A 24,206-nucleotide genomic window follows, 5' to 3' on the forward strand; every position below is an offset into this window, starting at 1 on the left:
TGGGGGTCCCCATTTGCAATGGGGCGATTGTGAAAACGTCACAACACGTCCCACCTTAGAAGGCTTCTCGAGAGGACGTTTCTTGATAGACTTTCATTGTAAACCCAAGAGCAGTGGGATTCCTTCACCTTTTCTAGTGTCTATAACATCCTTCTCCACAGGAGACCCCGAATTGTTCAAAACTGGGCCATCTTTCACCTACATACAATCACCAACTTACTAGAAGATGAGAGGGGCATATCTGTATCCATCTGAGCATCTTGACCTCCATCTTAAGACAATATGGGGTTGATAGTCTCTTGAGTCATTGTAGGAACATCTCCAACGGGACCAACTACTGATTGCAATCCAATTGGTATCCCTTCCTCTTGGACTGAATCATCCAAAGCATCAATTTGATTGAAGGTCTCATCCTGTCTATCGTTGAAGGTTTTCTTTTGTCCTCTACTCTTGTTACAAGCCTTAACAAGAATAAAACCCTCCTTATTAGCAACCCCCTTTGACATAGGGGCTTTCCCCTTATCTCCCTTAGGCATAGGATAAGAAGGACCATTAACTAAAACTGTTGCATGGTTGACTCTAGGGTGCTTCTGTTGCAGGTGACCATACTCATGGCATATCCGACATTGAAAGGGGAGAGCTTCATAATCCAACTATTGAGTCCATGAGAGGACCCAAGGAAAATTTCTATAGATATTGACAATGTTTAAACTTTATTTAATTCAATTTCAACACAAACTAGGGCAAAAGAAATTACCTTATTATCAACATTTGCTGCAATGAGTCTACTGGCTTCCCAAGTAAGCGAGCGATCATGTGCAATATGCCATTTCTCCAAAACTCAAGTTGGAGTCATGAAAGCCATACCCAAATAGGAACTTGAGGAGGAAGCTCCTCCGCAGAGTTAAAGGCTACATGCCATGGTTTGAGAAAAAGACCAACCTAGTTGAAAAAGTAAGGCCCTCCCTCAAAAGCCCCATTCCTTTTTGCCAGGCATGAAAAAACAACCTAAAAATAGTTGTTGGCAGCCAACATTATCTCTATATCCCCCTCAGGGTTTGAGGTCCTTCGAGTCCACGATTCCAAAATTAGCAAAGAGACTCGAATCCCCATGGACTTGCATATGAATGCATGATTACTCAAATAATTAACATCCCCAAGGGCCAAGATAGATTGTGGTTGAATAACTAAGATCGGGCAATCTTGGCTTTTTTCCAAACATCCATTCACCTTTTTGATTTTGGGCATTCCGTTCCAAGAAGAGCCTTTTCTGTTTAAATCCATACTCAAATGATCTTGAGTCCTTGCATGCAAAGAGGAAGAAGAATCCATCCTCCTTAGGGCCTCACAAAATGACAAATTTGGTGCAACATTGGGCCCATTCATCAAGGAAAAAGATTTGAATACCCAATAAAAACTACAAACCTCAGCCACGAAAACTCCCAATGCTAAACTCTTATACAGGTTCCAGCAAAAATTGCCTCTCCCTATGGCCAAGGAAGAGCCCACAAAAGATTCACACCGCCAACCAAACCCTAGCACTAGAAATTACCCCCACAACCCGCTCCAAGCACAAACCCTAGCTATTAAAACCCGATGCAGCCTCTCCCTTGGCAAAAACCAGACCAAATGCCCCCTCTCAGATTCAAAACACAACAAAAAGAAGGAAAAAAACGCAGCTAGGGCCAAGCCCTAGCTTACACAACATAACCGATCTCCTTCCATCGCTGTTGCAGCTCGAATCTTCTTTAATATTAAATATATTATACATTTCATATAATATTATTTCATTTTCTTGTTTTACTTTTTTAATTTTTTAATATCAGCATTTATTAATAAATTAAAATTTAATAATTAAAATAATTAATTTAGATTTTTAGTTATAATATATAAATTTTCTAGTTTAAATATTATAATGATCATTTGATTAATTTTATATATTATAATTAAAAATCTAAGTTAAGATTTTTGAAATATAGTATTACTTATTTTGATATTTTTGTGGATATATTTTACTTCAAAAACCCCAAATTTATATTATGTCTATTTAATCATGATTCTTTTTCAAAATGTTACTTGCCAAACTTTATCCACATTCGATTGTTGGCGAGCTTGAATTTGAATCTTGAGGAATATTGATTAGGTATGCTAATACAGGTCAACCATGTTTGGGTGAAATTTATGATAGCAAGGATTCGATGGTTGAAAAAATAAGAACCATAATAGAAGTTGAGGAATATGACCGCATAGAAGAATTTCTCTAAAAAGTGTAGAAGATCATTGTTAACTTCTCAAACAATACTACCATGCCCTTGCATCACTTAGCCTTTATTTTGTCCCCAAAGTATTATACCAAAGTGATACTTTACTTGCCAAGAAGGGTGGCAACATATAGAGATGAAGAGTTTTCTATTGGATACAAGATTGCATTGGAAAAAATATTCCTAGATGTAGATATATAGAGTGTTGCTTTGAGTGGGTTTGGCCGTTTCATATCTTTAGAGAATCATGATGTTTCTACTCTTAAAGAAAAGCACAAGAAAGACACACTTATATGGTAGTACTTGCATGGCCAAGACTCTATTTACTTGTAGCCTCTTGCAATAAAAGTTCTATCTTATGTATGTATCTTTTTTTATTTTTAACTTCCTTATTTTCTTTATTTTCTTTATTTTATAATTTATGTTTTATAATTGTAAATGTTGAATGTAAATTCAATAGGTTTTTAGTTCTCGAGCAACTAGAAATACATACTCTTTTATCCGCTCAGTTAAATGCAACCGATTGGGTGTAAGCAAATGTTGAGGATTTGGTCTTTGTGCACTCCAGCTTGCATCTCTTGTTATGTAAGAGACCTAATTACAATGAGAGAGTAATAAGGAATTTAGATTTTTAAGTGCCGAGTGTGCTGACTTAGACACTACTAGATGAGGTAACTTCTACATATGACATGGTTAGTGGAGTGGCAATGTAGCTGATTGTGGTTCAAATGAAATTAAACCAAATGTTGACTATGATGTTCTTGATAAAGAGAAATATGAAAATAATTGAATATTGATTGTTATTTTCATTTTGTATTAAGATTTGGCAAGTCACTAAACTATGAATTTATGATTATTTTCTTTTTTGTATTTATGAGGTATTTAAATATTTTATTGGCACTTGAATATTAGTATTTTATTATTTTAAATTTTTTTAATATATATGCGCACTCAAAACTATACTTGTACCCAAGAAAAATATGCTATACCAGAATCCTAAACTCATACCAAGACTAGAAACTTAGGTGCAGAGGAAAAAGCTGGATAGAAATCTTTGAAATGCATTTTTCTTGGATATAGTTTGGAGTCAAAGTAATATTAGCTTCTTGTTCTAGCCACAAAGAAGGTATACATCACAAAGACGTGGTTTTTGATGAGGAAAAAGGTTGCAGCACATCTCTCTCACCCTTACCTATGAACCATCAAAACCAAAAATTTGAGGATATTTTCTGTAGAAGAATCTTGAGAAGATTTTTTGTTTCCAGTGGAACAATTTCCAACTCTATTTTTACCTTAGTCTTCATGTCTTGTGCACAAAATAGTAAAGTGGTATTATACCACCATGAAAGATGCAAGGCAGATGTTGCTGTAGACATGTCTAACTCTAGGACAAAGACTTGTAGCAAGTCTCACTTGGAAGTGAATTTGGCTCATGTGTGCATAATCATTCAAACTTTGGAACCAAAAATAGTGAAGCAAGCTCTTGAGTCACAACCTTGGAAAGATGCCGCTGATGCAAAATATCAAGCATTGATGAGCAAAATCCCTCAGGAACTTGTTTTTGATTAGGGTAAATAGGTTTTGAGGGGACCAAAAACCCTGTACAACAAATTTTGAAGGGACTTGAAACCCTCGGATTTTTCACGGATTTGGAACCAATAAAGGGACGCTGTAGAAAGATACATCAAAGACAAATAGCAGCCCAACCACAAACACACATGATGGATCAAACATTACAGTACTAGTGGCAAACGAGGCTGCAAAAACATAGCAGCCACAACCAAAACAACGCCAGCCAAATTACAAAGGTAAGCCGAAACAAACCACACTGGTAGAAACAAGAGATCTAAAACAACTAATATCTTAAAGACAGAGAACAAGGGTTTATCTGGCACCCTCAGCCAACAAGAAGGGTTTTCCTAGGCTCCCTTAACCTATAACAGAACCTTCAGGTGATCTCAAGAAAAACCTGATCCTAACCAAAAACAAAAATTGGCCAAACTGGGCCCTTGAAAACTGCTAGCCTCCAGCTTGTCTCTGAAAAGAGGAGTAGGGATTTTCCAAGCTCCCTCAGCCATTAAAACCGAAAGAAACAGATCCATAAAGATAAGCATTAAGAAGCAAACTAGATCCAAGGAACTGAAAGGGTGAAATTAGACACCCTCAGTCGAACATGTGGGTTTTACTTGGCTCCCACAACCAGAAACAACCCAGACCACAACAAAACAACCTAAAGGAACCATTTGAGCAACTGGGCTTTGAAAAGGCCCCCAGAACCTTTCACGTAAAAAACCAAGAGGGTTTTTACAGGCTCCCTCGAACCAAAAAGCAACCTGGGTAACAAGGATTTGACAGGGAACCCAGACCTTTCTGTGAAGAACCACATGAGAGAGTGAACGGGTAAACCCCACCAGCAACTCAGACAACAGTAGTCGAAAAGCTCCTTCACCCCATCTCTTCACCTCAATAGAAGAGAGATCCCCCTCAAAAGGACACGGAAGAAAGCAGACTAACAACCCAGAAAGTCCATTCGTAGCTAGCAGAGCCCAAACCACTCCTCCACACCTAGTCTCCACCTCAATAGGAGAAAGGGTCACCTCAATAAGACAAGGAGGAATGTAGACCAAGGGCTTGGAAACACCTCTCACCATCCAACACAGAAACAGGCTCTCAACCTCTAAAGGAGAGCAACCCATCACAGAGAAAGCACCAAAAAACCAAGGCAGGAGAGCAGCAAAAACCCCTCCAAGAATGAGCCTAAAAGAAAACCAAGGGGCTTCTCACACGAAGAACCAAAGGCCGCCCCCAAAACCCACACAAGAGCAGAAGGCCGAAACAGATCTTGCTCCAAGCATCTAAGGAGAGCAGAAAGCCCCCATCGCCAACCACAGACAACATGGGAGGGCAAAGAAGGCGCCAAGGAAGGGTAGAAAATGCCAAAGCTCCCCATAGACACGTCCAAACCTGTTGCACCCACACCAGTCGCAACATAGAACGCCAAAGGCCCAAGAGCAGCATAATGAGAAGCACACGACGCTCCAAAGCAGCACACACCCATAGCTGTCGCAAAGACCGAAGGGAAACGATCCATAGCCACTGGCCACACAAAAAAAGGGTTCCACGAAGCAAAACCCAAACGGCCACAGGCGGTAAACAACCCAACACCCAAAAATTCTGACCCAACACGGAGCTGAAACCTGTCGTCTTCATCATCATCTTCAGATTCAGCAGCCTCCTCCCCAGAAGAAACCCTAGGCTCAACACTCCCACCTCTCCCGCTCCTACTTATGATGCTATTTTTTCAAACCCAACGCTCAGGAACTTGTTGATCTTCATTAAAGAAGGCAGTTGGATGCAAATGCATCTTCAAAATTGAAAATATAAAGCATATAGTAGCATTGACAAGTATGACTTGTAGTTACGGGTTATCCTAAGAAATGAGGCATTAACTATGAAGAAATCTTTGTCCTTGCTATAGAGATCAAGACTATAAGTATGGTTTTGAACTTTTGACAATAGAGTGTAGTTTGGTTGGCAGGCTCATTAGATGAATGCTAAGAGTGCTTTCCTCAATGGAGATCTTAAAGAAGTCTATATGACTTAACCTAAGGAATATATTACACCTAGATAGACTTGTGAAATCCATTTATGGTTTTAAATGGGCTCCCAAAGCCTACTACATCAAGAGCAATGATCATCTCCTAAAACATGGATTCAGCAAGAATTCCTAATATCCTATTTTCTATCACAAAGAGCAAGAGCAAGATGTGATTTTGATAGCATATATCGATGGTTTGATCATTGCTTGGAGTTCTCAACAAATAATTGCAATAGTGAAAAATGATCTCAAACAATCTTTCAACATGACATGTCTTGGGTTCTTGCATTATTGCTTGGACTTGAAGTGTGCAAAAGAAGTATTAGATTTTTGTATCTCAGATGAAATATTCCAAGACATTTCTTGAGAAATTTAGAATGAAGTATTACAAGCCCATGTCAACCCCGATGGAGCTAGCATTGCAACTTTTGCGGCATTATCCATCCATAGTTCCCAGGCTCAAACATTGAGAATACATGGCAAGCCCAAAATTTCCGACTCAGAAACTTAGAAAAACAACTTAAATCTCATAAAAACACATTGTTTTTGCAAAATGTATCAAATGAGTCTAAAAAGCTTGAGGAATTGTTTTATAGTAGCTTTGAGTCTTGAATAGATAAAATCACACCATCATGTGAAGCTGGATACAATAACTAGCTACTAACTGATAATTAATATGAATTTACGATGATTGTTTTTGAAAATCATCATCATAAATTGCATATCTAGGCAAGTAAAAAATTACAAATTTTTACAATTTCCTCTTTCCCATTCTAGCGAAAAATTGGGCGGAAGAGGGTATGGCCCTTGCACTCAGTTGTGGCTCTTTGCGTGGCTGCACCCTGCTGCTAGATGGATATGACTCTTTAGCCATATCAATGTCATCCAGTGACAATCAAATTTCCCTTGCTTTTGCTGTAACCACATCCGCAATAGCTTGCCTCTCAATATCAACAATCTCATCCTTTGTAACAAATTTGGCAAATTGAATCAATTCAATGTTGGCATGTGAATTCAGTTTATTTCTTCTAGCATTGATAAAGCAGTTAACAACTAGCTACATGCACTAACCATATGGGTTGAGCACGGATAGTGTAAATGCCAGTGGGTTGGAGGGGGTTGGCTGTAGCACCCCTGCCATAGCCGAAGGAAAATTGCATCTATATGATGCATGTTTAGGCTTAAGATTGTTTTTAGAAATTATAGAAAATAAAAGGAAGAAAAAAATCAACTAACCTGAGAATCTCCTAAAAAATCTTCCCAATTCGCTGTAGAATGTTTCCTTGCTGTTTTGTGTGGAGTGAAAGGGTGAATGGAGGTTTTATAGAAAAAAAATCGCATTTTTTATGAGTCAAAATCACATTTGACCTGCACCTAAATAACATCTTGACCTAGTGTTGAGTTTTTTGAATGGAATTGTTGGGTTTCAGGAAGTACTTGTAGAAAAAATCAGTGATTTTTTTTGGAAAAAATAGGGAAAAAAACCCAATGAATTTACTTTGAGAGTACTTTCTGGCCAGAAAAACTCGCAAGTACCTGGTGATTCATTGAGTACTCAGTGGGTTTGCAAACTATGGATCCATCGCTTTAGGTGAATGCTACTCCTATATTGTAAGCTGATTGGGATTCTTATTTACTTGACCTCTACTAGGCTAGATATTAGCTTTGCCTCCAATAATTTTGCAAGGTTCATTTAGAACCCTAAGGTTTCACTTTGGAAAGCAACAAAGTGAGTTTTGAGATGCATTTTTCTTTGCAAGGATACAGAGATGTAGACTATATAAGATATTTGGATGGTAGGAAGCCTACTTCAATCTTTTTTCTTTCTTGGGATCCAGTTTGGTATCACAAGGGAGTAAAAAAGAAAATCGCTATTGTTCACACTTCCACGTTAATGTAATGTGTTGCAGGTGGAGCTGTCTATGAAGCAAATGGTTAATGACATCTTTATAGGAATGGGTGTATTTAAGACAACCTATAGTTCTGTTCAATGACAACTACGGAGTGCTAAAGCTTGTTCACAATCTAGTTTTTCATGAATGCCCTAAACACATTGAGGTTCAATGCCCTAAAGCAGGATATTTAGCTCCAATATTGTTCAACTCAAGAACAACATGTTGACATCTTTACCAAATCACTTGCAGTAGTGAAGTTCATTTTTTTTTTAAACTTCTTGATTTGTACTCTTGTTAAAATGATACAATAATGGGGAAAAAAAACTTCTTGATTTGTACTCTTGTTAAAATGATACAATAATGGGGAATTGTTAGAATAAATAAATATTAAATATTATAATATAATTAACATTAATAATTAACTGTATTGTTAATGTTAATAACATTGGGTGGTTGGTTGATTCTGGTCAGTTTTTTCTTTTAATGAACTCTCTTGTATATATGCTGCTATTGATCATTGATGAATTTCTAATTGCATTCCTGAATTCATTTGAAAAATTATCTCATCACATTAGTGCTTGTGTTGCTTTTATTCTAGTCAGATGTCTAATAAGTGACTACTAACTAACAGGTACTTTTTTCTTTTTATTCTTTTCTTTGCATTAACCCTTTAACAAGTTTTATTCATAAAGAGCATTTGTCCATGAAAAAGGCAGAATTGCTATATTCACTTGAAGTTGAACTGCTATTGCTCTATTAAGGCAAGAATCAATAACTGTCATATGTCTTTGAACTTTTGGTGATAAGCAGGGTGGAGTCTTGTTTAAAGGGAATCTTCGTGGTGAAGCAACTAATAGCTATGCAAAACTAACCAAGAGATTACAGGTGCATTTCATTTTATTCCTTTTTTTCTTACAGTTGGATGGTCCCAGTTTTCTTCAGCTTTGTAATTCAGAAATTCAAATATGTTAATTTCAGGAAAGGTTTGGGGAACAGTACAAACTTTATCTTCTGGTGAATCCTGAAGATGACAGGCCCATTGCAGTGGTTGTCCCTAAGGAATCATTACAGGCAGAGCCAACTGGTAAGTATTTATGATTCATTTAATTAGTGTACTTGATGGCTTTCTTGTGATGGTGCATAGATTTTACCACAGCCAGAATTTATAAATTGTTATAAGTAAGCACTGGTGAAGATGTTTTACTTTTTCCAGTACCCATAGAAGCGCAAGACAAGAAATAGCTAAAACATGTTTTTCTTGGATCATGTTGGAATATTAACATTTATCTTTCCGCATACCTATTGTTTTCTTGGCACTTAATCTGCATGCTAGTGAGATTTTCTTCAAAGCAGCATTAGAAAACTTTTTTATTTAATACATTCAAGACAAGGCTGATGTATTATCTGATTAGATGGTGCACGTTTCTTCATAATAACGTGTTTCCTGCATAACATAAGCATAGAACATTTAAAGAATGAAAATGCATTCTAAAAAATGCCATTGCAAATAGATTTCCAGCAAATATAAAATTGTAAAACCAATGCAAAATGTAATTTTGTTTATAATATTTGCTAGAATTATTGATCATATTAATTGTTCATGCCTCCCCTAGATGCACATGGAAGACATAACACAATGGCAGCATAATTAAATAAAAACTGACAGACATAATTCTTCAGCAACTTGAAGAATAAAAGTTAATTTACAGAAAGACTGGCCATAATAATTGCAGATGATGATTGAATGTGTGCAGCTGTACCAGAATGGTTTGCAGCATCTGCGTTTGGATTGGTGACTGTATTCACTATTCTACTCCGAAATGCACCTGCTCTCCAACTGAACTTGTTGTATGCTCTATCCTCTCTTTTTGGGCTAGATGTAATGGCACAGCAATTATGCTATATAATATTATAATTTTGCAGCTGCAAGCATTCTACCATTCAGATTTTTTTCTTATTTTTTATGAATTAACATTAGAGAGAGTTCACTACTGTACACAAAATATATAACTTCTGAATCTTGCTTGAATCAACTTATTTTTCTTTGCTTCATCATAGTTGTCACAATCTCACAGGAGCTAGATCTCAAGATGTAATAAATTTTTTTGAACAATACATGAAATTTTTTATTTACAAAATGGCTTGTATAATGTTTCATTTTTCATTCAATGAACAGGCTAAGATATTATTTGAATTGGAGACACATTACAAAACATAACACTGTTTTCCGAGTCTTTTCAGATTTTGCAGAATAAGTTCATAAAACTTTGTTCATTTGTGTGTGAAATTACAATAGATTTTACAAGTATGTTATGTGAGACCAAAAACTTATTTAATTCTTTTCTATATGTTATCTAGATCTTGCAGAATAAGTTCATAAAACTTTGTTCATTTGTGTGTGAAATTACAATAGATTTTACAAGTATGTTATGTGAGACCAAAAACTTATTTAATTCTTTTCTATATGTTATCTAGATCTGGTCACCGGGAGCTGTCCTCACGCATTTTAGAGGATCTAAATCACCCAGAATTCATATAAAAAAGTATTTCAAGATTTGCTTGAGCATCTACTCAATTGAATATTTTACTCTATCCTTTTTCTATTTAGGGATAATGGGTGGATTATGTTATTATAGAAATGAGGACTGGTAAGGGGTAATTTTCTTGCAGTTTGTGAGTTTGATTTGTTTGTGCTATGGTATTAGACTAGTTTAAGGCTAAATCTATAACATGCTGTCTTTTAATGCAATTCTACTATGGAACCAAATCGTTGATGTTTTTATATGCAAACTAGAAAATTTGAAGTTAATTCAATGCCTTGTGAAAATCTAGTAAGCTATCTAATAGTGCCAAGTGGACTCAGGGCCTCATACAAATTCAAAAGTTAAGTTCAAGTTTAGGATTGGTTCTTAGGATGAGAGTTCTACAATTGGGAAATATACTGCGAGAGGTTTCTATATATAACATGTCCATATTTAATTAGACAATGGGGAAATAACAATTTTTGACAAATTCATACCCTGAACCATCACTTTCAACTGACCTATATGATTTTTTTAGCATTATTATTTTATATACACATTGATGCCTTGCTGTATTTTGTCACTATCATTTTGGGGATCAAATGGCCTAGAAACCTTCATAACCCTTTCAGTGGCCATTCTTATTTCATATTGAAGTAGCTTAAATGCTTCCAAGGGACTGTATAAGTATTCTCTGTCACTATACACCAGATAATAAATATTTTTAATTTATGCTTCTGTTAAATGCTACAACTGCCATTTGGTATCCAAAAAATAGGATTTGTACGTTCAAATTGGCTTAAGTGGGACCAAAATATTTTCATCATACCTTCTTAGCTGTCATTATTTGTTTATACTAATTCTCTAATTCTTATGTTTTACTTCTTTTGGAAACTCGAGGGAATGCTGGAAATGGTAGTTAGTTGTCATCTGTATTCTTTTTTTACTTTCAAAGGATTTTTATTCTTATATAAGATTATGTGTTTAACTTCACAGGTCCTCTTTTGGAAATATTGGACTATTGGAGGAAGGCCTTCCCGGTGCATTGATCACAGTTGCAATATTGGGAGCACATGAAATTGGTCATATTCTTGTGGCAAGAAAAGTTGGTGCAGATCTTGGTGTGCCTTATTTTGTTCCCAGCTGGCAGGTGAGATACTCCTTGCAGATAGGTTTACATTCTACTTAGTTTCTAAGCCATCTATCTATTGCTAATTCATTCTATGAAAATCTTAAGTGTTGATTTGTTCTGCATATTTAATTCCAGGATACCAATAGCAAAGAATAACATACCAATTGCATGCAATTAATGATTTGCTACTTTTTTAGAATTTTGTATTAACGCATTCCACATCTCAAGTATTAAAAATCATTAATTAACTCTTCTTGTCTGCTGATACTGTTGTGCGTTTTGCACCCACACCCCTGTTTCAGGGGACCCCCATTTTGTCTACCTGAAAAGGGAGAGGGAACCGTAGGATGAATTCAGGCCATTTTGCTTGCCTTTTAAACACCTTGCTAGGCCCAAGGCTATTCCAGAATTTTGACATTGTAAACTCAAACATTGAGAGCAGAGTGAAATCAAAGGTCAAAGCAAAGTTCGGACTTCTCGGTGTAAAAGAAATGAGGGTAAGGTCTTTTTTTTTTTAAATTGATCTACTATCCCCATGAAAATGGCGAACTAAGGCCTAAGAAAAACTTGACATCGCATTCTAAAGGGCAAAGTCATTTAAAATCACGCATCTCCTCCCAAAAGCCCAAATTCTTCCAAACAAAGGGGGGAAAGACAAAACTCGGCCTCCTTATTAGTTTTGCAAAGAACTTAAATCGCTCATTTTCTTGTGAATAGCCGAGTTTGCAAGTTAAAAAGGGGAGGGTGTATAAACAAATAAATAAAGTTCGGCATTTTCATTTGACTTGCAAGGGACGTTTGAAAATCGCACTTTGGAAGTCGGGTTTTGCAAGCGATGGAGGAGACAAAATCGCACATTTCAACCAAAAATCCCGAATTCACATGGTAAAAGGTCGAATAAAGGCAAAATCGACATTTTCACGGGTTGTGCAAACAAAAGAAAGGGCGTTTGATAAAGAAATCGCACATTCTTCTCTAAATACCCGAATTCTCTTAAATGAAAATCGAATTGAGGAATGGGGGTAGCAAATGAATGTTGGCAATTTCATTAATTTTGCAAGTTAAAAAGGAAATCACTTAAAGTAAAATCTCACATCTCATTGCAAAATCTTGAGTTCCTTCAAGCCAAAGCGGCAAGGGCACAAATTTGGCAATTTTATAATTTTTGCAAGAAACAAAAGTTCACATATTGTTCAAAAAGCTTGAATTCTCATGAGAAAAGGACAAGTTGGAAATTCTGCATTTTAGTGACCTTGCAAGTTAAAAGGGAGTTTTCTAGTATTTCGCCTTGAAGGGCTGAAGTTTTGCCCTGACACGATAAAATGCTAAAGAGAATCAAATCATCCAAAGGGCATTTTAAAAGTTGCTAAGTGTTTTTCGACGCTTATTTGTTAAATTTATTTAATTTTTCGAAGTGATTGATTCAAGTCGAAATCGATTGGTTGCAGATTGACGTCGTGGGAAGAGCTAAGGCGGCAACTTGAAACGCAAATTGAAGATAGGATCGTGATCAATGCCAAGTGATAAAGATGATGATGCACAAAGACTACCATAGAGCATTGCCAATGAAGAGTGCACTGTAGACCGTAAAGCAAATGCCGAAGATATGCGGCATCAACAGGCAACAAGTTGAAGTCCACTAGCAAGATTGAAGATAAAAGAACACGCAAAATGCTACAAGTGTATGCATATTGAGAAATACATAGCTGGAATTGATTCCAAAAAATCAGTTTGTAAAACTGAATTGTTTTAATGTAAATAGCTACCTGTGGACCCCTTATTAATGCAAAATAAAAGAAAGGGACACAGTTCAGTTATTCCTTAGCTACTTGATTGACCAAATTGATGACAAATAGTGGTTAGTAGTTGAGGAGGTGGTTGGGAGGACAACAGGAGTTACTAGGCATCGGTTAAAGCTGCCAAGTTTCTAGAAGGCAGATTGCAACTGTTGGATGTAGTCAATCCTGGTCTTTCATTCAAATTTTAAAATCTATAAAAGGTAGGGCCTCTCTCATTGTAAAGGGTTAAATTTCAGTAGTTAGAATTTTAGAGGTGAGAAGTTTAGACTTTAGCAATTAGAAATTTTAGATATTTAGAAGTAGTCATAGTTAATGGATTAGGAGTAGAATAGGAATGTTGTAAGAAATTGTTGTAATGGCAATTGGAATCAACACATGAACATTGAAGCATGGTGTTTGTTATTTTGGTGGACTCGTAAAGCAAGGAGTCATTCCTTATCGAGAAAGTGATTATAGAGGCTCTAGTTCTTATGAACCCCAAGTTGACAAAAATATTTCATGGTGGTAGAAATTTCTAATGTAGGGTTTTCAACCTCTAGATATATCAAAGAAGTGCAACAAAAGCATGGAACTGAGAGCATTTAGCACATAAACATCGTAAGGAAAGATTTAGAGTTGCGGGGATAGAGGAAGAAACTAATTTGAGCATAGTTGTAATGGCTATACAAAAAACTATGGATTAGGTAGTAGAATAATTAAAAATGAGGAAGTGGACACATCCTAAAAAGAGATCAAAAGGGCTTCTAGGGAACCACATGAAGTAACTTTTAGATAAGTCATTCAACTGAATAAGGTTATAAGAACAAGGATCTTTTAGTTCTGAATGATGAATTGGATTGTTGGATATAGATTGCTTGAGGGAAAGCGAGTTTGAGTGGGGTGGACTTGTCATGCCCTTTGTTTTGAGTCCAAAATGCACATTTCATAAATCCAATGTCTCCTTTGATCGAAATTTGTGTATGCGTTCTTCCCCTTCCTCTAAGAATTTGCTTAACTCCCCCAAGGTTTCTAAGTGTGAAGCCATGAGAAAGTTCCCAAGTATGTGTAAGCGGTCAGAGTTGTGGAGTTACCCTCCCCAACATGCATGTCTTCTCAAGTCCACTTCTCTCTCTATTTCTATCAAGATGTTAGAGTTTCGTTTACTTCCCAACTTTCTGACCATCACTTATGTCTAAGGACCCACAGGAAGTATCTTTCATATAAGTCATTGAGTTGAATAAGGATATAAGAACAAGAATATTTAAGTTCTAAAGGATTAATTGGATTATTGAATTTAGATTGCTTGAGGGCAAACAAATTTGAGTGGGGTGGACTTGTCATGCCCTCTATTTGTAGTCTAAAATGCACATTTCATAAATCCAATGTCTCCTTTATCCAAATTTGTGTATGCATTCTTGCCCTTTTTCTCCTAAGCATCTGCCTAAGTTCGCCAAGGGTTCTAAGTGTGAAGCCATACTTGTCTTCTTAACTCCGCCTCTCTCTCTATCTCCATCAAGATGTGGTGGCTTGGATGAGTAACTTTACCCACTCTTCTAGAGTCTATCAAACTAAGAGAATTGGGCTCTCTCCTAGCTCGTACGGGTGAATGAAATGTGTGGTATCCCCTTGGGTGTGTTAGTTCCCAAGTTTAGGGTATAGTTCTTAGCCATAGAGCGTTACTCATAGAAGCCCTTCATCCCGAAGGGCCGCAGACTTTCACCTACTTCCCAACTTTTTGACCATCCCTTGCTTCCATTGTGCTCCTTATTGAAACTTTGGAGTTCTGCATGCCATCATGCCTGGTTGCCACCCTCATACTTCAAACCTCTACATTCCTGCCAAATTTTATTGTCCTTCACTTACCATTTGGCATTAGGAGAGTACCATTAATGTAGAAGATTGATGTGGCTCCTCGTAGGCTTCCACCTAGCACTACCATTCATCCATATTGTTGAAATTGAACTACATGGACGTCTCGCGAGGGAAGTGTCAAGGGAGCCAATGATCACCACTCGAAAGGGACTCATTGCCATGATCAACAAGGACAATTGTAGATTTTAGTGGACCGTCTTCCACGCCTTCTGAGTCTATTTACATATAGGAGGATGCCATGGGTAGTTTAATGTGAAAGGAAATGATGAGCTACTAGTACGAAAGCCATTCCGATGTAATAGACCTAGGATAAAAGCCACTATGAGGATTTTAATGCTCCCTTAGGTGTCTTTAGGTTGTAGAGGCAGATGGAAAAAGGTATCCTTCAAAGAAACCACCAAAATCTCTAATCCGAAATCACAACAAACAATTGTTCTAGCATTTAGGTTTGAGAATGAAAACTCATAGATTTGGGAGGTTGTGGGACAAAAACCCCATAGATCTAGTGTTAGAGGATGAAACCCCTTTCAGTGGTCAAGGTGAACTCAAAGAGAGGATGCGATTGAGATTTCATGGTGGTTGATAATGGTGACAGCAAATCCGCACGACACTTCTAGTTGTTAGAAGTGTAACTTTTGTACTATAATCACCATTAAGGCAATAACTGTTCATTTGCTATATCAGATAGGTATGTTCTCTTGAGAGCTATTTTGTAATCAAAGTTTCCATGTACTAGGGTTTGTGATTATTGCCATTAATAGCCTCTTTTGTGATAACAATGTTTTGTAAGGGTATTGTTACCAGATTTTCACCTACAGGTTCAATCAGGTAGAGCCACTAAGTTTTTGAGCAAGTGGTATTTAATGGCCTCTCTATGTTGCATTTCATTACAAATGAAATAACCTCAAAAGAATGCAGAAAGCAAAGATTGCAAAGAAAGCATTTCATTGATATAAATGACCAAAGCATAGAAAGATTAGGCAAGTCTTTCAGAAAGAATGTAATCTTTATTAAAATGATAGAATGCATGTCTCACACAATAAGCCGTGAGACTGACCATGTTCATTCAATATGCATGATGCACATGAAAACTAAATTGCACATGAATAAGTAAATGCTAAAAACGCATGTCTAGAGGGTGACTAGTCATTGCCTGAATGACTGGCGCTTGTTGGCTGATCCATAAATCTGCTTGTGTTGTCCTGCTCCTCCTTGCTTCCCAGGTCCTCAGTGCTCCTTTTTCCTGCATGATTCAATAGGCAATAGGTTAGAACTTTGTTCTAAGCAATGAGAGGTCATACACTATACATGAGCATTCATTTATACATGTATAAGTCAGTCTTAATGTGCAAAGAAAGGAGATGCATATCTTAGGTGTCCAAGAGAATCAAGAGAAATCATCATGCATAGGCATATTATTTCTAACATGTTTGCTTCATGTGCAGCCACAAATCTGATCATGTTCACTTTCAGCATGTGGGGTGAAATGGGCTCCCACAAGGGTTGAGCTCAACGTGCTACAATCTAGTGTTTAAAGCGAAATATGGATTCTCTAAATGTTTCAGTATAACACAATCAAGTAGGGGTTCATTATTCACAATAGTGAACTAGTCAATTCACTGGTATAAACAACAAATCATTACTCAAAAGAGCTACATCGAAACATCAAAGACCAAGCAGCCAAGTCACATCAGAGTTAAGAGAAGAAATAAGGCATCTCATGGCATTTTCAGAAAAAAGCACAAAGGCTTCATGTGCAGTAGGACAGCCTTCCTATGACAATCCTCCATTATAAGTCAGTCACAATAGCAGTGCCAGGCATTCACAACAGACAAAGACAATCGTTTTCAAAGACTGCATGTGCATCACATATTATTACACAGGTAACAATCAGATCATGACATTTATAATGGCCAAGATTTAAAAGAATCAAGGTATATCATGTTACTCACAGACCAGCTAATGAGCACCTTCAAGGCACAATGCATGATACCATTGAACACAGCTATAGAAGGGACGCATATAATCAAATAGGGGCTTGGCAGTGTAAGTTGAATTGTGGTCATAGGACAGCCTTCACATCTACAATGCATGTGCTAACAAGGTCTACAATAAAGAGCAGTTGAGAGACAATAAAGTGGTACTTTCATTATCAAAATGACTGTCCATTTTAATCCCAAATGAAGAGAATAGTTACAGCAGTTAAAGCAGTCATATGAGGATAATTTTCAGTATTGCAGACTTTCAACAATATCCTTGCCAAATAACAAGAGAATCAGCTTTAAAGGGATTTTAGCAGTCCAAGCACAGTGATAAAGTTAAAAGCAAATGCAACAATGAATGTTTTGATCATTCAACACAGTCATTAGGAGCTAAAATCAAAGTAATGGAACAGCAGCCCTCTCAAGAGCAGCAGTGAGAGCTTCATGGTGTCGCTAGTATAGAGTGAGGCACAGTGACATGTTCCAAAGAAAAGCAACATATAAAATTGTGGTGTATTTTGCAGTCTAATGCATTTATAATGGGAAATCTTTGTTGACCTGTCTTTAAATTGATAGTTTTGATACAAGGACGGTCACAACCTTTTTGTTGACCCAGTGAAATCGCAGTCAAAAAACCTCATAATTCTGAGAAGCAGAAACAGACAGCAAGCAGCAAGTTTCTACAGTCATTTTTCAAATAAATGCAGAAAATCGAATTTCATTTGTAGTATAGTGAAATAGCAAACAAGAAGCCTCGCCTGGAGCAGCCATTGATGGCCGAAATACACAGCAGTATGAAACTAAACAAAAGCAAAAACAGTCGCAGAGGTTATCCTTTTTATTCATGGTTCTGAGTTTTGCTAAAATGGTGAAGGCAAATGCAGGGGTTTCAACTTTAAATTCATAACAAAATCGCCAGAATATGACTGCACATTATGACATGCAGATTCATTTATATGGTTCCAGATTGGGGGTAATCAGAGAGATTTTTTTTGTGCAAGAGATCTTATTTCTTTACAGTTTTATGGATGATTTTTTTGAAAAATCACTTTCAGAAAGGAGCAATTTTTTGCAAAATAAATTGAAATATATTTCAGTCATAGCAGTCCAATATTTTCAGAGGTTCGGAAAAGAATTTCTGTTTATAAAGTTGACTTTCAGAATCAAAGTAAAGTATGCACCTGAAATCTGCAAACCCTTTCTACAATTTCGAAAAAGCCTTGGAATGTGGCAAAACCCCCATGGCTGCCAGACAACTCGCAAAAAATTCACGCTCAGCTCATTATTTTCGGAAGGGATGTGCAGAAGATGGCATCCACGGCAGCTAGAATCATCAAAAAATTGCAGTTCAGCCTTCAAACTCTTGGTGTCACGTCACAGCAGAAGGATGGAGTCTCAAATGCCAAAGGGATGCGAAGAAATTCGCAGATTCGGCACCTAACACGCACAAAAGGTTGTCAAATGCCCTTCATTTCGACCTCCAAACCCTCATGGCGGCCGCCCTCAGTTCCAGCAAAAGAGAGATGGAGATATTGAATGAAAGAAAATGAGGTTTTTAGGGTTGAAATTCTCTAAGTATGCATCAATATTACATTGGCATTTTTTATTTTTGCCTTCGTTTTATTTTTCTTTCTCAACTCCAAATGCCACGCGAGGATGCCTAGGGGTCTTTTCTTTTTTACTTTCTCCTTGTATATCCTTATTAAGTGATTTGTTAATATCACTTAATAAGTGTTTTGAAATGACTATTGTTTATTAAGTGATATTAACAGATCACTTAATAAATATATCTATAAAAAATTTTAGGCATGGTTTGTAAAATTAAAAGTAATTCATTAAAGAATTTTAAATTTTTTTACTTAAATAAATATTTGTTGCATTTCATTTTTGATATTTAAAAGTCATCAAATTAATTAACATAGTAAGAAAAATATTTATTTAAGGTGATTGTTTTAAAACACTTTAATAAATATTTTTTCTTATTACATTTATTGATTTAATGAATAGAAATAATAAAATTACTTATTAAAGTGGTTTAAATTATTAATCGCTTTGAATAAATAACTTTATTGTCTTTATTTTATTAAATCGTGACTTTAAATATTAAAAGGGAAATTAAACAAATATTCAATTGAGTAAAAAATTTTTAAATCACTTTATAAGATTATTTGTTTAGTTTTATTTGATAAAGTCAAAAAGGAGATATTTGTTGCATTAATAAAGGCTTGCAGACCTATCAGGGATATTTCAGAGTCATTTATGATGCATTTAGGGGCTTTTATTGTTGCAGTATGGGTTGGTTTGACTTTTGGCCTAGCTTTTCCCCTTTCAGACCTGTTTCAGGTCTTTTGAAAGTGGGCTTTTTGGTTCTGCTCGCCCAAGAGGAGGTGGATTATTGTATTCATATTTTGCTTTTTGGAAAGCATATATGCTACAGTACTTCACTTTTTCAAGGGTTCTTCTTCATTCATCTTTTTAGCAGACTGTAATTTCTGAGTTCTCTCTGCAAGAAGGAATAATTTTGTTACACATTTTCAGGAATAACAAAGCATTGTAATAACTTTGAGCAGTGACAAGCAGTCCATGCCTTCCCATATTCTTCTGTCATTATGAGTACTTGGTGTTTATGCAGGTTTTTGTGATAGTTTTGTCCTTTAAACTGTATTTTCATGAGGGTACCTTATGCAAAAGTATAATTATTTGCAGGTTATAAGTTGTGAGTGAAATAGCAGTCTTAGGTTGTGAGAAGTGTTTTTCTCTTCTAAGGACTATGATTTCAACCTTCTTATAAATTATTTATGCAAGGGTTATGATCAACTAGGTTGTGTAGGTGAGTATTGTTACTGTCATATTGTTTATTATGTGCTGTTCTTTCTCAAGATATTCAGTTTGGTGCATCACCTGTTAGACAGTAGGTTCATTTTTATGTTTTCCTTCTCTTTTCTCAACAAAATCATCAAGGTAGTTAGGATTAGGTGATAGCCAGTTAAGAACCAGCTTTCTCTGGAGGTTCACTCCAAGTCTTAGGCAACCCACTGGCCTAGGAGGGTTCCCATGTGTCACAAGCCTGCTGAGTTGATAGCTTAGCAAACAGGGGTGCAGGTTCAAGTGATAACAGGTATCTCAGGCATGCTAATAAATACATATTTATTATTTATTTCAATTTGTAAGCTTACTCTAAGATTTGAGATTTCCATGTTAATGCACAAATTTAAAGAATGTATTGTAGGTTTATTGTTTTCATATGACTTTTCTGTAAATTTTTGGGTGTTAGAGTTGGTCAATAAGTTAGGGTTTGTTGTTTCGTGTTAAATTAAGAAATCTTGAAGCATATTTAGGGTGGATAATGTTACTATGTGAATGTTGATATTTTATCAAGTGTTATAAGACTATGGATACGGGTAATCATTCTTATGCATTTTATGGTTTTTGTGATTACCATTTAATTATTCTTAGTTTGTTAAAATTATTTGCCCTAAATCTAACACAAGATATCACATGCGCAAGAATACTCTAGTGAATTTCGTAGAAGGGTAATCTAAATGGTGAAAGATATGGAAGAAGAGGAGGTATTGATGAAATACATTGAAGGCCTTTATCGCCATAATCTGTTATGTCCAAATAAAGCTAAGGAAATAATAAAAATCATATTGAATTTGTCCTAATGATTTTTTAAATTTTTTTAACATTGTTAAAATTGGCAACTTATTATTGTTATGTTTTTTAAATGAAAGATCCAATGTAACGTTAGAAGTGAACCTTATAAAGTGTTGTTAGGAAAAGGGGTTAAAAGTGATTCTTTATCAAAAGGGTTTCTAGACACTTTTTTTCTTTTTTTTTTAGGCAAAAAGAAACAAAATAAATTATATTTCCCCAAAGAACCTATAAAAGGAGAGGTTTGGGAGAGAGGAGGGCATCCTTTGTCATTTGCAAACAAACCCTTTTCTTGAAGATCGAGTATTTGAGTTTGTCTTTGTCTAAGGACAAAAGCCCTCTTGGTTTAGAGTTGGGAGGATGAAAACCCTCTAGATTTCTCATGTGGATTAGAGGACAAAACCCATTTGATTCATTGGAGTGGTTCCATTTAAGTATCATCTTTGTGCTAAAAATTATAGAAGCATACCCAATTTTATTAGAATATTTAATTATATTTTAGTCACCTATATTTAGTTCCTTGTTTAATGGTCATTTAGCTTTTAAGCTTTATTTAGCATTTAGCTTTTTCTTTTTAATTAATTAGCTTTTAAGCTTAATTTAGCTTTTAGCTCTTTAATCTTTTACTTTAACGTTATGTTCTAATTATAGAACATCGTCTTGTAACCTCTATATATACGAATGTATATCGTTCAATGTAATCATCTGATTATTGAATCATTCATTCAATTTATTTTTCATGGTATCAGAGCATAGAAATTAAAAATTTCGAAAATTTTTGTTATTAAAATTTTTCAAAGTTTTTATTGAAGAGATTTTTTTTTAAAACTGTTTTTTTTTAAAAAACAGATTTTTTTCTCTTCTTGGGCAATTTTTCTTTTTTTTTTTTGCAGATTGAAAATTTTCCTAGGGTTTCTGCAATTTTCGACTAGGGTTTTGACCCTTCTATTCAAATCAAAATTTTATTTTGGTTGCAGATTCTTGGTGCGTTTTTCGAGAGCTCAACTGGGTCGTCGTCAGATTTTTTTGGGTGCATCGTTTTTCGTGCCTCGATTTTTGAGCCGTCGGATCTCCCACAAAGGCCGTTAAGAAGATGACTCCAGAGGAAGCTTGGTCTGGCAGGAAGCCCAAAATCAGTCATTTGAAAGTTTTTGGCTCTACAGCTTATGTTTGGATTCCAGATGCCACGTGCACCAAACTGGATCCAAAGAGTCAGAAATTGATGTTCATCGGCTACAGTGACAACCACAAGGCATATCGGTTGGTTGATATAGACACTAATCACCTCATATTCAATCGAGATGTAGTTTTTGTTGAAGAAAGAGGGCCTTTTCAGCCTTCCTCTCCTGATTTGAGCACTGAGGATCACCCTCCAAAGGCTGTAAGTATGGGTGTTCGTCTTCCCTTAGCTCCACTTGATGGGAGGGATTTAGTTGACTCTGAAGTTGTGGGGTCTCCCAGGCATGACATTGCACCCCCTGACTTTCCTCAAGATCTTCTCGATCCACATCCAGAGGAGCTTGCTCCAGATATTCTAGGCACTCTTCATCCTACAGCAGATGTTGGTACTTCTACTCTCTGGCCTAAGTGGTGGGCCAAGACCATTGGTGATCTTCATGATGATGAGCTCATTGAGGGTAGATCCGTTAGACGTAAGAGCCAACAAAACACAGTGAATTTTGCTCTTATGGCCAACATTCACAATATTTATGAGCCTCAAACATATACAAAGGCTAAAGGTGTACCTGAATGGGAAAAGGCTATGGCAACGGAGCAACATAGTCTTCTGAAAAACAACACTTGGGTATTGTCTGATCTTCCTCCAGGAAAGAAATCCATTGGCCGCAAATGGGTTTTTAAAGTCAAGTATAAAGCTGATGGAAGTCTTGATAAGTACAAGGCTCGGTTGGTGGCAAAAGGGTTTTCACAGAAGGAGGGCATCGACTATGAAGAGACATTTGCTCCCACAGCCAAGATGAGTACCATTAGGCTTGTCCTCGCTCTCTCAGCTCAATTTGGATGGAAAGTCCATCAAATGGACGTCAAGAGTGCCTTTCTCAATGGTGATTTGTAGGAAGAAGTCTACATGACGCAGCCTCGAGGTTTCAAGGTTGCCGGTAAGGAACACCAGGTATGTAGACTAGTCAAAGCACTCTATGGCCTCAAACAGGCTCCTCGTGCATGGTACATCAAAATTGATAAGTACTTGATTGATCAAGGCTTTCAGAGGAGTCCTTCAGATCCCAATTTGTATGTCAAACATACTAGTGATGATATTCTATTTCTAGTAGTCTATGCTGATGATCTCATCATTACTGGCAATGCAGCACATCTGATCATGCAGGTCAAACAAAATTTGTGTCAGCATTTTGATATGACAGATTTGGGACTTCTCCATTATTGTCTCGGTGTAGAGATTTGGCAGACTGATAACCACATATTCATTTCTCAGTCAAAGTATGCCAAGAGCCTACTAGATAAGTTTCGAATGCAAGATTGTAAACTTGCATCTACACCTATGGAGATAGGGCTCAAATTATCAGCCAAATCAGATTCACCTGTAGTGGATGAGTCTTCATTCAGGCAACTAGTGGGCAGCCTCATCTATCTCACCGCCACTAGACCTGACATCAGTTATGCTGTGAGCTATATTTCTCGTTTCATGTCAGCCCCAAAAGTTGAACATTGGGTTGCAGCGAAGCGTGTGCTTAGATATGTGAAGGGCACTCCTGATTTTGGCATTCTGTACAGCAGAAGCAAAGATCCTAGGCTGGTTGGTTTTACAGACTCGGATTGGGTAGGTTGTGTTGATGATAGAAAGTCAACTTCTGGGTATGTTTTCAGCTTGGGTACAGGTGCAGTCAAATGGACCAACAAGAAGCAACAGGCAATAGCTCTTTCCTCGACCGAAGCAAAGTATCAGGGAATTGTTAAGGCAACATGTGAGGCAATTTGGCTACGTAGGATGCTTGCACACATGCAAATGTCTCAACCAAGACCTACTCCCTTGTTTTGTGATAATCAAGGGGTTCTAAAATTAGCCAAAAATCCAGTCTTCCATGAGTGGACAAAGCATGTGGAGCTTCATTGTCATTTCATCTGCTAGCATGTTGAAGATGGATCAGTGATATTGCAGTACATTCTTACAGAAGATCAAACTGCAGATATCCTCACCAAGTCCTTGAGCCCGGCAAAGTTTCTCAAATTTAGAGGGCAGCTTGGTGTGATAGATAGCATGACCATTAAGGGAGGGTATTAGAATATTTAATTATATTTTAGTCACCTATATTTAGTTCCTTGTTTAATGGTCATTTAGCTTTTTAGTTAATTAGCTTTTAAGCTTTATTTAGCATTTAGCTTTTTCTTTTTAATTAATTAGCTTTTAAGCTTAATTTAGCTTTTAGCTCTTTAATCTTTTACTTTAATGTTATGTTCTAATTATAGAACATCATCTTGTAACCTCTATATATACGTGTGTATATCATTCAATGTAATCATCCGATTATTGAATC

At 36.5% G+C, this 24,206-nt stretch overlaps 1 protein-coding gene across 5 annotated transcripts in view; it reads left to right on the forward strand.

Moving 5' to 3' along the window:
- The window catches only part of LOC131060061 (probable zinc metalloprotease EGY2, chloroplastic), a 155,115-nt gene that overhangs the window by 70,440 nt on the left and 60,469 nt on the right, over positions 1–24,206 (forward strand). For 4 of the 5 annotated variants that reach the window (XM_057993163.2, XM_057993162.2, XM_057993159.2 and 1 more), the window contains exons 6-9: positions 8,565–8,639; positions 8,733–8,838; positions 9,509–9,602; positions 11,273–11,426. In XM_057993163.2, the coding sequence (XP_057849146.1) occupies positions 8,565–8,639; positions 8,733–8,838; positions 9,509–9,602; positions 11,273–11,426 (429 nt within the window). The remainder of the gene's footprint in view (positions 1–8,564; positions 8,640–8,732; positions 8,839–9,508; positions 9,603–11,272; positions 11,427–24,206) is intronic. The other variant, XM_057993160.2, reaches the window with a different exon arrangement.

This window comes from Cryptomeria japonica, chromosome 8 (assembly GCF_030272615.1).
Source record: "Cryptomeria japonica chromosome 8, Sugi_1.0, whole genome shotgun sequence".
Taxonomy (NCBI): Eukaryota; Viridiplantae; Streptophyta; class Pinopsida; order Cupressales; family Cupressaceae; genus Cryptomeria; species Cryptomeria japonica.